The 16059-nt window shown below is 38.4% G+C and overlaps 1 protein-coding gene across 1 annotated transcript; it reads left to right on the top strand.

Moving 5' to 3' along the window:
- Positions 1-495: 495 nt before the first annotated feature.
- LOC113714124 (kunitz trypsin inhibitor 5-like) lies at positions 496-5324 on the top strand. Its single transcript, XM_072068794.1, has 2 exons — positions 496-605; positions 4682-5324. Exons 1-2 carry the CDS (start codon positions 496-498, stop codon positions 5322-5324), a joined length of 753 nt encoding a protein of 250 aa, XP_071924895.1.
- Positions 5325-16059: the final 10735 nt, after the last annotated feature.

Below are 16059 nucleotides of genomic sequence, written 5' to 3'. Positions count from 1 at the left end.
ATTTGCATAAAAATAATGTTAGACAAATATTTACAATACGTAGAAAAGTTAACCAAAAAGTGCAAAGATCACAAAATCTCAAATATTCACCAAAAAGATACTCTTAGATTTAACCATGTCATACTTAACACCTTAGAGTGTAAAATCTTAGCAATAGAAAATTTTGAAACATCTAACCATCGTTTATCAAGAACAATCACAAATATGCACAAAGATAGGCAAAAATTGGATAAAATTCAACAAAGTCAAACAAAAAATTCTAACAAAAATGCCTACACTTGCACTTTTTTAATAAAATACCAATATATTACTCCCCCCACGCCTAAATCTTACATTGTCCCTGATATAAGAAATAAATAATAGAATATGAAATAAAAGGGACAACAAAACTTCTCTCAACACGTAATGGAGGGTCTCGAGCAGTTATGACATAGGTGAGATTGGTAGTGTAAAGCCAACATGTTGATCTTCACTGTTCCCAAACAAAAATCGGAGATGCCAACAGATAATGGAAATGGAGATGATCATGGGTGGTGGCTAGCGGTGGCAGCATGGTGTGGTAGCAATGGTGATGAGCAAAAATGGCGCAAGCAACAGAGTTTGAGGTCCTAAGGTTGTGGTCTTGCAACTAGAAAAGGAAAGAATGGAAGAAAAAGGAAAGGGAGAGAAGACGAAAAGAGAAAGAAAGAAGAAAGAAAGAGAAAGGAAGAAAGAAAAAGAAAGAGAAAGAAAATGGAAAAAGAAAAGTAAAAGGAAGAGAAAAGAAAAAAAAAATTTTAGCCACTGCGTTAGTCGTGGGCACGCCTAACTACTAGAAAGTTTTCTGACCGCAGACGAGAATTGCCTTCCTTATGCATGATCACTTGGCGAGAGAACGTCTAATTACTGAAGAGTCTTCTGCCTGCAGACGAAAATTGCCTTCCTTAGGCGTGACCATCTAGACACGAGCATGCCCAACCACTAGCTTCCTGCCACAAAAGTTATAAATTACTAAATTCAGCTAACACTTAGCAAAAATTCTAGAAACATAGGAAAACTAAAACAAAGAGTCTTGGGTTGCCTCCCAAGCAGCGCCTTTTTTTAATGTCTTTGGCTAGACATTGCCCTGTTTATTCATGAAGGACAAAATCGTATAACTCATTTCAGTGCTTCATCTTTTATGTAGTCCTGATATCCCTCGTAAATAGAGTAATCCTTGAACACACAAGATACGGTCTTCCATGAATTAGTAGATGAAGTCAAACAAACAAGCAATGACCTTAATTCTTCATTCACTCCTCCATCATGAGCACTTATTGGTTCGAGATATTTTGCCAACATGACTCTTAACATATTTCTGTCATGAAACTCAAAATCTTTTGCTATAATAAAGTCAATCTCATTAACAGGAATTAAAGAACAAGAGTTAGGAGAATATTGATTAAGGAATGGAGGAGATGTCACCGCAATTGGAGATTGTTCACTGGATTCATCCACTTGAATAATTTGATATTGGGTTCCATTTCTTGCACTTCAATTCTCTTTTCAACTGCATCTTTATATTCTTCTTCGTGAAACTCGTGCAGTTCCATGTCACTTGTCAGGATAATTGTACTATCATCTTCTTTAAGGTCGGTGTTGGTCTGTGAGGGTAATTCGTCACACATTCAAGAAGTCAATTTCATTATTCTAGATGTCAATTGATTCACTTGATCCGCCAGGCTACGAATGCTCCCTTGTGTGTCTCCTGATGAAAATCCATTATCTCATGATGAAATAGATGTGTGTTAGCAGGTATTGATTTTATCATTTTTTCAAGAGACATATCTGATATGGATGATGGCTGTTAAGACTCTTGCTGTTAAAAATTCATTGGCCCTTTTGCATAATTAAGATTGGAATTATCCCACCATTCTTGATCATACCCGTTTGAATAAGGGTCATACCACGTGTGATATTGAGGTGAAAAATCTCCAATAGTGTCGATTGGAACACTTAGATCATCTTAAGATGCGGGGTATATGTTGGTTAAATGATTTAAGCCAAAATAACTCCCACAATTTGCAACAACCAATTGATTATTAGAAAAAATATGAGTCTCATAACCCCTTCTAGAAATAAAATCTAGTCTATCACCAAAATATGGAAGGTTGGCGGCTATAAACTATATATAAAAAATAAGAGAAAAATAAAAAAATGAAAATAAGATGAATTAAAAAATAAACAAATTAATCAGGCACCAGTCCCCGGCAACGGCACCAAAAATTGACAGGTGCCAAGCCTGTACAATAATAATAATAATAAAATCAAACTACCACCAAAAGCAGTTAATAATCAATTCTAGGTATTAGATCAGGGACTCTAGATGTGTAATTGGTTACTTGATTTACCCTATTTTCGAAGAATTTGCTTAATCCGATATATCAGAATTAATTAACTGACAAAATTCACTAACAAGTAGACAATGGCAAGCAGAGTCGTCTCCTCAGGGGTTGGGAAAAAGTTCATTTCCTTTCGAGTCAAGACAAACGGGGGGATTTAGAATTAAATACTAATGAATTGCTAACTAAATAAATTAAATGCGAAAAAATATTTAATTGAAAGAAATAATTGGAAGAACTCTAGTCAAAGATACACTTCAGAAATGGTTCATGCAACTGATCATCGATTCAAATATAATTCTAACATTTATGTATAGATTAGTTACAGTTGTCATACACGTGATAAACAACTAGTCTTTCCTTTTTTTTTGATAGTTAAGGTATGACCATTAACTATTTCTCTCACCAGGAAACACGACCGTAGGATTTAATTTTTAGATTGTATTAAGAATTAAAAAAGCCCAATCCTAACTAACAAACGCACTACGAGGGTTTATTTAAGTTAGATCGTATGTTTTCCTGACATAAATCCGATTATGTTAGTTGCTACCGGGACAGAAGTAATCGAACAATTACGGATTCAACTACCCCTAATTAGTAAATAGATAACGTGAATAATCAAAATATTGCGCATCTATTCAATCATACACGATAGCTATAACTATTAAAAATAGAAAACATACAAATACCAATAAATGAAGGAAACATTTAAAATAATTTAGATCTCACAGTTATGGCCGAACCAAATCTTCAGTTGTCCCGTTGACTAGAAGTGGATGATTAGTTTATAATCCTTGGAGTAATCGCGTGCGAATTAAGTGTTTCCGTTATCATCAGAGACTCTCCAAAGAAAATAATGAACAATCATTTTTTTTAATTTTCCAAACGAAGGAAAACAAAATAATAGCCTATCGATTCGAGGCCGAAGCCATTTTGTTTCTTGTTACTTCTTGCCGTCTTTCTCTTCCGTCAAACTCAAGCTAAAAAGACTTCCTAATAGTCTAGAATCCTAGACTATATGAACTTTCCTAATCTAATAGATTTCCTAATAAAAATAGTTTCCTAATAGTACTCAACTACTAAATAGAAAAAGGCAATAATTATTTCAGCATAACTTCAGACTTGGAATCCACCATTCTTTGGAAACTGTCACCGTACGCGTGAAATCCCGACTTCTCTAGACTTGACAGTAATTCTTGAAAAATTACTCCTTTTATCACATTTTTGCTCATTTTCCTACAATTAGCACCATTATACCAAATATAATTAGAATCAATCAATTAATACAATATTTGGCTAGAATAAAACGGAAAATAATTATAAATTAAATGACAACTGCACACCCTATCATATTAGCAGTTTCCTTAATTTGCTTGATGGCACAAGACACATTCCACATTTCTAGCTAGACTGTATTGCCTCAATTGATCATTGGTTCTCAAATTCCCCTTGCAAAGTAATAGAATTAGGTACAGAAGCAAATTAATATTGCGTACAATTCTTCTGCCACACCACAGCATCTGAGTGCTTCGTCAATAGGGCTCCTTTGGGTGCCAATTATCAAGCCAAACAAATTATCCCTTTTGTTTCCAAGATGCACCTTATTCTACATTCTAACAATTGATCTTTTTTATAATATATTCCTCCATATCCATCCATAGTCATTTGAAATTAGCCAATCGTGGAGGCACTGTCGGGGCATTGAGGATGGGGCAAGGGGCTGGGGATAACGGAAGCGGGGGATGGGGCAAAAGCGGGAAAGATTTAGAACACGATGGGAGACAAGGGAGGATTTCTTTATCCCAAATTTGCCATTTTTAGTTATTATTTTTTTCTTTGCACTTTATACCGATATTTTCACCCGTAAAACAACCAATAAAATAAAAAATATTTTAAAATAAACTTGCAAATTCCAAACAATTATTTGAAAATTTGTAAAGCATTCTCTATGAGACCCAAAAATTACTTAAAACATGAATACCTAGATTATCTCCGTAAAGCATTAAACTACTATATTTTTTCTATTGGAACTGAGTAATTAAAGGATCGAAAAGTATAGAACTAATCTGTTTAAAGGATGGATTACAGACAGTTGACCAAGTGCTAGTTGAACATTTTGACATTCAAAAATCAAAACTCTTCTAAGATAGTTGTTTTTCTTTCTATCTTTGTTTTTTTAACACCCACATGGCGTTTTCCATACCGATGTGGATTTCTAACAGCTCCCGAATCAATCGTCCTTATCCTTGTTATCTTCTTAGATTTATCTACATATAGCAAGTGATTATATCTCAAGATCCAAATCATTCATCTATTCTCAGAAGTCAAAACTCCAAACTTCAAAACTATACTACAGTTCACAATGAAGAAAACCCTTTTCTTTCTTTTATTTCTTTTTTTAACTATTGTCTCTTGTCAGCAGCTGAAGCACCTGATCCCGTGCTCGACATCGATGGAAAGAAGCTCAGGGCAGGCGTGGACTACTACATTTTACCAATCATCCGTGGCCGAGGCGGCGGCCTTACTCTTGCCAGCCCGACGGGGGATACTTGCCCTCTCAGCGTGATTCAGGAGCAATTGGAAGTCAAACATGGCCTCCCGTTGATTTTCACACCAGTCAACCCTAAAAAAGATGTTGTTCGTGTTTCCACTGATTTAAACATCAAGTTTTCAGCTTCAACAATTTGTGTTGAGTCAACTGTGTGGAAGTTTGAGTATGATGAAATATTAGGGCAATACTTCATATATGATGGTGCAGTTGAGGGAAACCCTGGTCGTGAAACTGTAGACAATTGGTTTAAGATTGAAAATTTTGATGATAAAGACTATAAGCTTGTTTTTTGTCCCACGGTTTGCAAATTCTGCAAGGTGATATGCAAGGATGTTGGCATTTTTGTTCAAGGTGGAACTAGACGTCTTGCTTTGAGTGATGTACCACTCAGGATTATGTTCAAGAAAGCTTGAAAAACGAAGATGTGTCGTTAACTTGTTATTGTAATTTTATCCTTGACTTTTTTCTTCTCCCTTTTCATGTGAAGGCATGACATAATAAGGAAGCATGTATGATTTATATTTGTCTAGTGAATAATACTATATCATTTGGTCATATAGAAGCCTTCATCTTGGTGATCCCTTCCTTTTGGGCTTTTTGGATTCAAATCCCTATTGGAGAAATTACTTATTTTCAACTTCCCCTCAATTCATTTCATCAACTGTTTGAGCCACCATAATTACAAGGAATGTAATTAATGTGACGCCCCCACATCTTCCTAAGGCGAACCAAAGGGTATCCGCGGAACGCCTGCCCACCTCCCGTCAGGACTCAAGCAATTCCATTCAACTTAAAACCAAACCGAACATTTCGAAGAGAGCAACATGAATACAAATAATGCGGAAGCGTTCAAACTTAACAAGTCACTTAACATGTAACCAGTACATCGGGTAATCATAATACGACTTAAATTCTAAATACACGTCAGGGCCCAAATTTTTACATTTCAATTTCAAAAGTACAACCCAAACCAGGGCATAGCCAAAATATAGTAGAAATCCTAAACAAAAGAACAACGAAGGGTTTCTCCATACTTCTCCGAGATTCGGTCCTGTTAAGGAAAACAAAACTATAGGGTGAGCTAAACGCTCGTGAGGCCAAGAACACACATGCAAGCACATTGTTCAAATAGCAATTCCAAATTCATTACATAAAACCGTGATATTTCAATAAGCAACCATTCGAGCAAGAAAAATAATCAGAAACAATTCAAGGATATAGTAGCTCTCAGGAGCTAAGTTCCACTCGCTCTGCCGATGCCATTCGTATACCTTCCCGTGATGACCCTCCGTCAACCGGATCGGTATTTCCATTTCCGTAGATCACCACTTACTTCCCTCCATCCACCGTACACCTCTAGGGCCCACAAGTCATTTATAAGGCGATACTCCACGAGTATACCAATCAAGACCTCTCATTAGGTCGAACTTATATATCTCATGGCTCGCCCAAGTTCCCGACCAAGCCCATTGCCGGCTCAAGTCCAAGGTCGGCCTATGAGTTTGGGCGTCCCCCATTCATTTGAAAGTCGAGGAGATTCACTCCAACGACGTATGTAGTTATAACATACCATTGCATTTCATTCATTCATTTGTTATATTTCATTCATTCATTCCATATATTTTTTCATTCATTCGAAATTAGAACGAGTGTGATAAAGTACACACCCGTCTTCATTTTTAAAATCTCCAACAATTACAACAAATAAGCAGGTACCAAGGATTCACACACTTGACACTCACCGAACAATTCAATAAGAATTATTTTCTGGAAGTTCAAGTGTCCACTGTAAGATCCTCTTGAAGGTCTCCTTGTGCGCCTGACAATTAATAGTGGATAATCACTCAAATATCCCAATTATCAAGGAAGATTGTACACTAGTACATTCTAAAGAATATTTTAAAAAAATGAACCTCAATTTGGTTCGGCTAACTCACAAAGAATCAGAACGTGCATTTTATCTCAAATTAACGCCTGGAATGTCTAGTTTCCAACGCCACCGACGGCACATGATTTCGACATCCGAGAACGGAGTTATGGCCGAAACACCACCGCTGGTCAGAGCCATACGTGAACAGTTTCCAGATTTGCTAGTTTCACAAAAAAAATTCATTTGCCCAACCAAACCTCATTATTTTTCAATGAAATTTTTCACACATCTAATACGTCATATAAACATCAGATTCAAGCCATTAGATCATTAAAAATTGGCCTTAAAATGGCCGAACAAGGCAGGGGCAAAATCGGAAACTTTTGCTTCTTGCACCCAATGAAATTTCTATCAATTACACACCATTAATCCATCATTTTAACCACTAAACCAACAATATATCCACCATCAATCATCAAATCAGCAACAACCCAAGAGTGGGAGTTCATAGAGCCCACTTTCACATTTTTCTAACAATATCAAGTCATCAACTTTCATGCAAGTACTTAGAGATGCATATCTACTACTATAAATCAAGTTTAAGGTGATGGATCATGTTATACCTCCTTAGTGCTTTAGATCAGAAATTTTCGGTCCTTAAGAGTCTCCAAGAAATCGTGAAATGCAGCCCTTTGGTTAGTTAGATCCAATCTCCAAGTAGTTTGCTAGTTGCTCTACAAGTTTGGTGAAGATTGGTTGGAGTTTTGTGGTTGATTTGGTGAAAATTTTTTTGAAACAATGGAGTTAGAGAGGGAGAGAGGGCTGGTCGGCAATCTTGAGAAGGAAGAGAGAGAGAGAGAGTGATTAGATTTTTAAGCATCCAAGAGAAGATACTAACTTGTGGCCACAAATCACCCATTAGTCAACTCACATTAGGGGGCGTTTGGCGCGATTAGGGCTCGATTTCTCACGCGTTTGGTTCACTAGTGCACTAAACCTCTAATGCACTTATTTTCATGTAAATATTATTCACTCTTAATTGTCCTAAAATAAGGGTCTAAAGTCCCTCAAATAAAGTCGCGCGTGTGAAAACGCGTACCGTCAATTTTAACGCTATAACGCGAAACCTCCGAGAAATTCTTATAACGATTGTACTACTAACTATCACTTGAGTATTTATTCATAAGATTACCTATTTTAGGACCATAGTACAAGTCTCCAATATTTCAAACTTATTGTGCTCCCACGCGGTAAAATCTCCGAGTACTATTCACTATTTTTACTAAACGCACTCCAGAAAATTAATTTTTGAGACGAGTCACTTTTAAAATATAACGAAATTATATTATCATGTATTTAGGTCTAATAAGACTAGAAAATATTTCTCATGGTAAAAATCCAATTAAATAATTTATTAAGCCATAAGTTAGGCTTAAAAATAATAGTTTTTACGAGTCCTCACATCCTCTCCCCCTTAAGAAAATTTCGTTTTCCAAATTTACCTTGGTTGATGAACAAGTCTGGATACTTCTCTCTGATTGTCTCTTCAAATTCCCATGCTGCTTCCTCTACTCCGTGGTTCTTCCATAGAACTTTCACTAGTGGTATCTGCTTGTTCCTCAATTCTTTCATCTTTCGATCCAGAAGTTTTACCGGTCTCTCCTCATAGGTCAGGGTTTCATCGATCTCAACACTCTCCGGTTGTAAAACATGAGAATGGTCTGGATGATACTTCTTAAGTATGGACACATGGAACACGTTATGAATTCGAGATAAGCTCGGCGGTAATTCTATCTTATAGGCTAAATTCCCAACTCGTTGAATAATTTTATAAGGCCCTACAAACCTTGGTTGTAGTTTCTTCCCTTTTCCGGACACCAAGCTTGCTTTTAAAGGCGTAATCTTGAGAAATACCATATCTCCAATAGTGAACTCCAAATCCTTTCTCTGATTGTCGACATAACTTTTTTTGTCTACTTTGAGCGGTTTGAATCCTTTGCCGTACCAACTTTACCTTTTCATTAGCTTCCTCAATCCAAGATACGGTAGTCGGGTTTTCGTTCACCTATTTCATCCCAACAAATTGGGGATCTACACTTCCGACCATAAAGTGCTTCATATGGGGCCATTTGAATAGAAGAGTAGAAACTATTGTTATAGGCAAATTCCACTAAAGTCAAAAACTTACTCCAATTCTCTCCAAAATCCAGTACACAAGTCCTTAACATGTCCTCAAGGGTCTGAATTGTTCTTTCAGATTGTCCATCAGTCTGAGGATGATAGGTGGTACTAAAGTTTAATTTAGTCCCCAACACTTCTTGCATCTTTTGCCAAAATCTCGAAACAAATCTTGGATCCCTATCTGACATAATACTCACAGGTATACCATGTAGTCAAATGATCTCATCCAAGTACAATCTGGCCAGCTTCTCTAACGGGTATTTCACGTTAATCGGTAGAAAATGAGCCGATTTAGTCAATCTATCCACTATCACCCAAATGGTATCATGGCCTCTCTGTGTTCTTGGTAAGTCTGATACAAAATCCATGGTAATATTTTCTCATTTCCACTCAGATATTTCTAGAGGTTGTAAAAGTCCTGATGGTCTTTGATGCTCGGCTTTAACCTGTTGACAAACCAAGCATGTCTGAACAAATTGGACAATTTCCTTCTTCATTTTCTCCCACCAATATAGACTTTTCAAGTTTTGGTACATTTTATTCCCTCCAGGGTGTACCGTAAACTTCGATCGGTGTGCTTCCTCCAAAACTTCCTTCTTAAGTGTTTCGTCCTTTGGTACTACTATCCGATTTCGAAATCTCAATATTCCATCTGTTCCCAAATTGAAATCCGTCTTGTCTCCCATCTTAGCTTTCTCCACCAGCTTTTGCACTTCAGGGTCCTTTTCCTGAGATTCCTTAATGCGTTCCAATAAAGTGGAGGTTATTACAATATTTTCCAAAATTACTTTCATTGGTTCTAATCGAGGATTCCAATAGCTAACTTCCTCCAACAATTGAAATTCCTTAATCATCAATCCAGCCATTTGTACCTGACGGCTCAAAGCATCGGCCATTACATTGGCCTTTCCAGGATGGTACTTAATCGTACAATCATAATCTTCCAGAAATTCCATCCATCTACGTTGCCTCAAATTCAGCTCCTTTTGAGAAAATAAGTATTTAAACCTTTGTGATCTGTAAAAACCTCAAATGTTACTCCGTACAAATAGTGTTTCCATTTCTTCAAAGCAAAGACCACAGCCGCTAACTCCAAATCATGAGTCGGATAATTTCCTTCATGCGGTTTCAATTTTCTAGAGGCATATGCTATCACTATATCATTTTGCATCAAAACACATCCCAAACCTCCCTTAGAAGCATCTGTGTAAACCACAAAACTATCCTTTCCGTTTGACAAACCTAACACAGGCGCTCTTGTCAATCGTCTTTTCAATTCCTGAAAACTTTCTTCACACTTAGGACTCCATATAAAATTTTCATTTTTCTTGGTCAACTCAGTCATAGGCCCAGCAATTTTCGAAAAATTCTGGATGAATCTTCGGTCGTTTTCCGGTCGTTTCCATTTCGAAACAGCTTCAATTTTAGCTGGATCCACTTTAATTCCATCCTTAGAAAATTATATGCCCTAAGAAAGTCGCTTCTTTTAGCCAGAATTCACACTTACTAAACTTAGCATATAATTGATGTTCCCTCAAGATTTGTAAAACAATTCTCAAATGTTTCTCATGATCCTTCACATTCTTAGAATACACCAAAATATCATCAATGAAGATCACCACAAATTGATCCAAGTAAGGTTTAAAACCCTATGCATTAAATCCATGAAAGCGGCAGGTGCATTGGTTAACCCAAAAGGCATCACTGCAAACTCGAAATGCCCATACCTCGAGTTAAAAGCAGTTTTAGGTATGTCCTTCTCCAAAATCCTCAATTGATAGTAACCCTGCCTTAGATCTAACTTTGAAAACACTACCGCCTCTTGCAATTGGTCAAACAGTTCATCAATGTGGGGTAGCGGGTACTTATTCTTAATCGTAACATCATTTAAGCCTCGATAATCTATATATAATCTCAAACTCCCATCTTTCTTCTTTAAAACAAAATTGGGGCTCCCCACGGGAAATCACTCTCTCGTATAAAACCCCGTTCCAACAAATCCTGTAATTGTAATTTCAACTCTTTCAATTCAGTTGGAGCCATCCTATATGGTGTCCTTGAGACAGGTGCTGTTCCCGGGGCTACATCAATTTTAAAAGCTATTTCCCGTTCAGGGGGTAAGGACTCCAATTCCTCAGGAAAAACATCGAAAAATTCTTTCACTACCGGTGTGTCCTCCAAATTCACCTTATCGTAGGGGTGTTGCTAAGAAAATCTAAATATCCTTGAGCTCCCTTACTTAACAATTTTCTAACTCGGATTCCCGAGATAAGTGCAGACGAAACTAACTTACCCCTCACATCTAATTTCAGGGTTGCCTCCCCTGAAATATACAATTCTACAATTTTCGTCCTACAATTCAATTGGGCATTATAACGGGCTAACCAATCCATCCCTAGGATCACATCATATCCTTTAATCGTTAGGCCTATCAAATCGGCCAGCAATTTTCTTTCCTTTATGCAGATTTCACTATTCTTATACACCAGATTAGCAATTAGACTTTTGCCCCCAGTGGGTGTTTTAACCTCCAAGTCATATGGTAACTTAATTGGTTTCAAGTCTATTCCACTCATGAAATCAGGGTTTACAAAAGAGTGTGTTGTACCCGGATCAATTAGAACCCTAGCTAGGCGGTGAAAGATTGGAATTGTATCTTCAACCACCTCGGTCGCCTCTGGGACCTGTTGATAGTCCAATGCATAGACCCTAGCCGATACTTTCGGTCGACTCCCTCCGGCACTGGTCTGCTTAGAGGTTGATTTTTCCGACCTCTGCGGGTTTCCCCTGTCTTTGGCGATTTCGGACAATTTGCGACTTGATGCTCAGTGCTTCCACACAGTAAGTATTTTCCCGACTTTCTCCAGCAATCGTTCTTAGAGTGGTTGGATTTACCACAATACCCACATGTAACTTGAGGGGTCACAGTCGATCCAACAGAAGGTGCCCCCTAACTTGAGTCGTCCCGCTACGACCTCCTCTAGATAGAGCTCCCTTAGAAGCTCCAACAGTTCTCGTTCCTACTTCTCCTCTTCCCATTTTAGAAGGGTGTACATTGTTACTGGTCTGCCCAGAAGTACGACTAGGAAAATTCCTTTTTCTGTTGTGAAAATCCCTCACTTGAGATCTCGCATTCTTAACCCTTTGCGCTTTCTCTAAAGCCTCAGTAAATGTAGAGATTTGGGCTGCAGCCAAGCTCTTCTGAAGTTCCACATTAAGTCCCTGTACAAACCTTCTAATCCTCCTCCGTTCATTGGCTACTAACTCGGGAGCGTATTTGGAAAGTTTAGTGAACTTCCCCTCATACTCTGCTACAGTAAGGGTTCCTTGTTTTAGTTTAATAAATTCGTCCTCCCTCTTTTCTTGGATTAAGGGTGGAAGGAATTTCTCATTAAACTCCCTCGTAAAGTTATCCCAAGTCTAAGGGGTTTAAACTCTTTCCCATTTTCCTTTTATCACATCCCACCAAGCACGGGCTATACCCTCGAATTGGAAAGCAGAAAAGTTCACTCGCCTATTCTCAGTGTAATTTAGAGCGGCGAATATATTGGTCATCCCCTCTAACCAATTCTCCGCTATTTCGGGGTCAGGTTCACCCATAAACTTAGGCGGGTTAAACTTTAAGAATCTTTCCAGGGCTCTATCCTCTCCTCTATCCTGGCCCCCAGGTTGGTTAAATGGTCCAGGACCCTGTCTCTCCGCTAGACGTTCTAGGATATCAGTCATCCTATTGATGGCAGTAGCCATTTGATTACCCTCAATGTTTTCCTGTCCCTGGGTCGGTCCAGTTGCCGATCCCTGGTCATCCCCCTGAGGTTGAGCCTGTCTAGACGCTCGCCCACGGCCTCGACCACTCCTTAATTCTTTCATTAGTCTAAATGTGCCTAGTGCAAGAAATAGATTAATTAAGCGGAAGAAGAAAAGAAGAAATATATCAAAACGAGAACCAACCAAGAAAGTGTTGAAATTAATGATAATTTACATTCATAAGCATGTCAAGTTCGTACAATTAGTAAGTTAGGGGCAATTCACAAAAATATAGCACACAGGTGCTCAAAAGTATACTTTTAGTCACAGAAGACTAAAGTAAGAACAAGTGCTCCAAAAGTAGGCCACACAAGCATGCAAAATACAATGGTCTCAGCACTCGCGTCACCCTAACTAGTCCTAGCTGTACCGGTCAAAAGTCAAAAAGGGTCAACTACTAAGATCCTAGTCCACAGTAGGGCTATCAGGATGAACCTCCTCCTCGGGATCCTCCTCCTCAGCATCAGGAATCACCTCAGTAGCGTTCTCAACCAATCTAGTAGCATCGGTCAGGATCTCGAAAGCCCGGTTACGGACATCCCGTCCTAACCTAGTGAGTCGAGCCCTAGTATCCCGAAACTCCTCATTAACCACTGCAGAGGTGGCTACCTCACCCTCAATTACCTCATCGAGCTCCGCGATCCGCTAACCCTGAGCGCTAACCATCTGCCTAACCTCGTCTACCTCAGCCTGTAGATCGCGATTGGCATCCACCAACTGACGACGCTCGTCGTCCAGGGCAAGCACTATATGGTTCGGGTAGGCGAAGATCAACCTACACGAACATCGAGGGTATCTATCATATGGTGAGTAGCGTACTCGAGCTCCTCCCGCTAGAGCTCGGTAGAAGATAGTTCTAAGAGGCTCATAATGACCATTCGTATGGCCATTCCCGTTAGCTGTCGGGGCTCCATTTCCGTCATCCATCCCTGCAAAATAATAATACTTTTTAGGTTAGAAACTCAAATCACTACCTAATTCCAATATCCTGCAATGCATGCCTAACTTAATCGTTGGTTCATCCCAATTGTCACTTGAGATAGGACTAACTTAGTTGCTAGCTCGCCTCAAGTATCACTTAGGGTATGATTAAGTCATCCCATATCGAGTCTTAAAGGTAGAGTATCTAATATGTCTCCCATATAGACCTCTAACCTAGTGCTCTGATACCAACTGTGACGCCCTCACATCTCCCTAAGGCGAACCAAAGGATATCCGCGAAACGCCTGCCCAACTCTCGCCAGGACTCAAGCAATTCCATTCAACTTAAAACCAAACCGAACATTTCGAAGAGAGCAACATGAATACAAATAATGCCGAAGCGTTCAAACTTAACAAGTCACTTAACATGTAACCAGTACATCGAGTAATCATAATATGACTTAAATTCTCAATACACGTCAGGGCCCAAATTTTTACATTTCAATTCCAAAAGTACAACACAAACCAGGGCATAGCCAAAATATAGTAGAAATCCTAAACAAAAGAATAACGAAGGGTTTCTCCATACTTCTTCGAGATTCGGTCCTGTTAAGGAAAACAAAACTATAGGGTGAGCTAAACGCTCGTGAGGCCAAGAACACACATGCAAGCACATTGTTCAAATAGCAATCCCAAATTCATTACATAAAACCGTGATATTTCAATAAGCAACCATTCGAGCAGGAAAAATAATCAGAAACAATTCAAGGATATAGTAGCTCAGGAGCTAAGTTCCACTCGCTCTGCCGATGCCATTCGTATACCTTCCCGCGATGACCCTCCATCAACCAGGTCGATATTTTCATTTCCGTAGATCACCACTTACTTCCCTCCTTCCACCGTACACCTCCAAGGCCCACAAGTCATTTATAAGTCGATACTCCACGAGTATGCCAAGCAAGACCTCTCATTAGGTCGAGCTTATATATCTCATGGCTCGCCCAGGTTCCCGACCAAGCCCATTGCCGGCTCGATTCCAAGGTCGGCCTATGAGTTTGGGCGTCCCCCATTCATTTGAAATCGAGGAGATTCACTCCAACGACGTATGTAGTTATAACATACCATTGCATTTCATTCATTCATTCGATATATTTCATTTATTCATTCGAAATTAGAACGAGTGATAAAGTAAACACCCGCCTTCATTTTTAAAATCTCCAACAATTACAACAAATAAGCAGGTACCAAGGATTCACACACTTGACACTCACCGAGCAATTCAATAAGAATTATTTTCTGGAAGTTCAAGTGTCCACTGGAAGATCCTCTTGAAGGTCTCCTTGTACGCCTGGCAATTAATAGTGGATAATCACTCAAATATCTCAATTATCAAGGAAGATTGTACACTAATACAATCTAAAGAATATTTTACAAAAATGAACCTCAATTACTCGTAAATCGAGGTTCAACTTGCATTTTATTAAGTACAATATTATTTGAGTTTTTATCATGAAAATCGAGGGCAAAACGTTTGAATAATACTAAGAGAATTAAGAGTTTTGTAAAAACTCCTTTACCTCGAAAATTGAAAATTTTCAGTTTTATTATAAATTTTTGAAAATTCGTATCTCTCTCGATATAAGCCCAAAATTGGAAAACTTTATACCGTTGGCAACCTTTTGGAAAGTGTTAAAAGTTCTTAGAAAACACTTTTCCATGAATCTAAGTAGAAAGTACACAAAAATGAGCTTGAAATCACTGTTCTAGAATGTTCAGGATTGAGCTGGGGTTGGTTTTTCGCTAACTTTGGAAATTTGGCAGAATTCACTCGTTGCAAACTAGCCCTTGAAATTTATAACTCAATTAGAGGTGCAAGTAAGGTTTAGGGCAGAATAAGCGGATTGAGAATTGGAGTTTCGAGCACCGAAATACGGTAGCTCGAAGTTGGGAAAAATTCAAGTCTGGTGAACAATTTCCAGATTTGAGTTTCCAAAAATTGGAACCTTAGCTAAGTGTCAAAACGAACTTGGATTGGTATAAAATTTTGCAGTATGCTACTCCTACATGAAAGGTACCGCTCTATCAAATTTCTGGGAAAAATACCTTCGGAAAGATAGTAAATTAATCATCCAAAGTTCAGGAGAATTTCTAAGGCAACCTGTCTTTTGACTTCATTTCCCAATTCAAATCGTTTAATCAAGAAAGCTATCCAACCATGGTTCATTTGTGAAATAAAGGTCAAAAATACATCCATGATACCTTTGGTAAGTGTTTAGCATCAAGAACTTCAATTAATAAGATCACTCCCAGGTTTTGTCCCAAACCAGTCCAAGTATTACGGTTTTTCCAAAACAGGGCAGTCTTCTTGT

This window comes from Coffea arabica, chromosome 10c, assembly GCF_036785885.1.
Source record: "Coffea arabica cultivar ET-39 chromosome 10c, Coffea Arabica ET-39 HiFi, whole genome shotgun sequence".
NCBI lineage: Eukaryota > Viridiplantae > Streptophyta > Magnoliopsida > Gentianales > Rubiaceae > Coffea > Coffea arabica.
Note: the sequence above shows the minus strand (reverse complement) of the source record. Positions and strands in the feature narration are given on the sequence as shown.

What these genes read in the sequence shown, in the direction of transcription:
- LOC113714124 (XM_072068794.1), top strand. Translation starts at nt 496, where the DNA reads ATGCCAACAGATAATGGAAATGGAGATGATCATGGGTGGTGGCTAGCG. An exon ending in CGCAAGCAACAGAGTTTGAG is followed by an intron (nt 606 to 4,681) that starts GTCCTAAGGTTG and finishes ATCTATTCTCAG; the next exon opens with AAGTCAAAACTCCAAACTTC.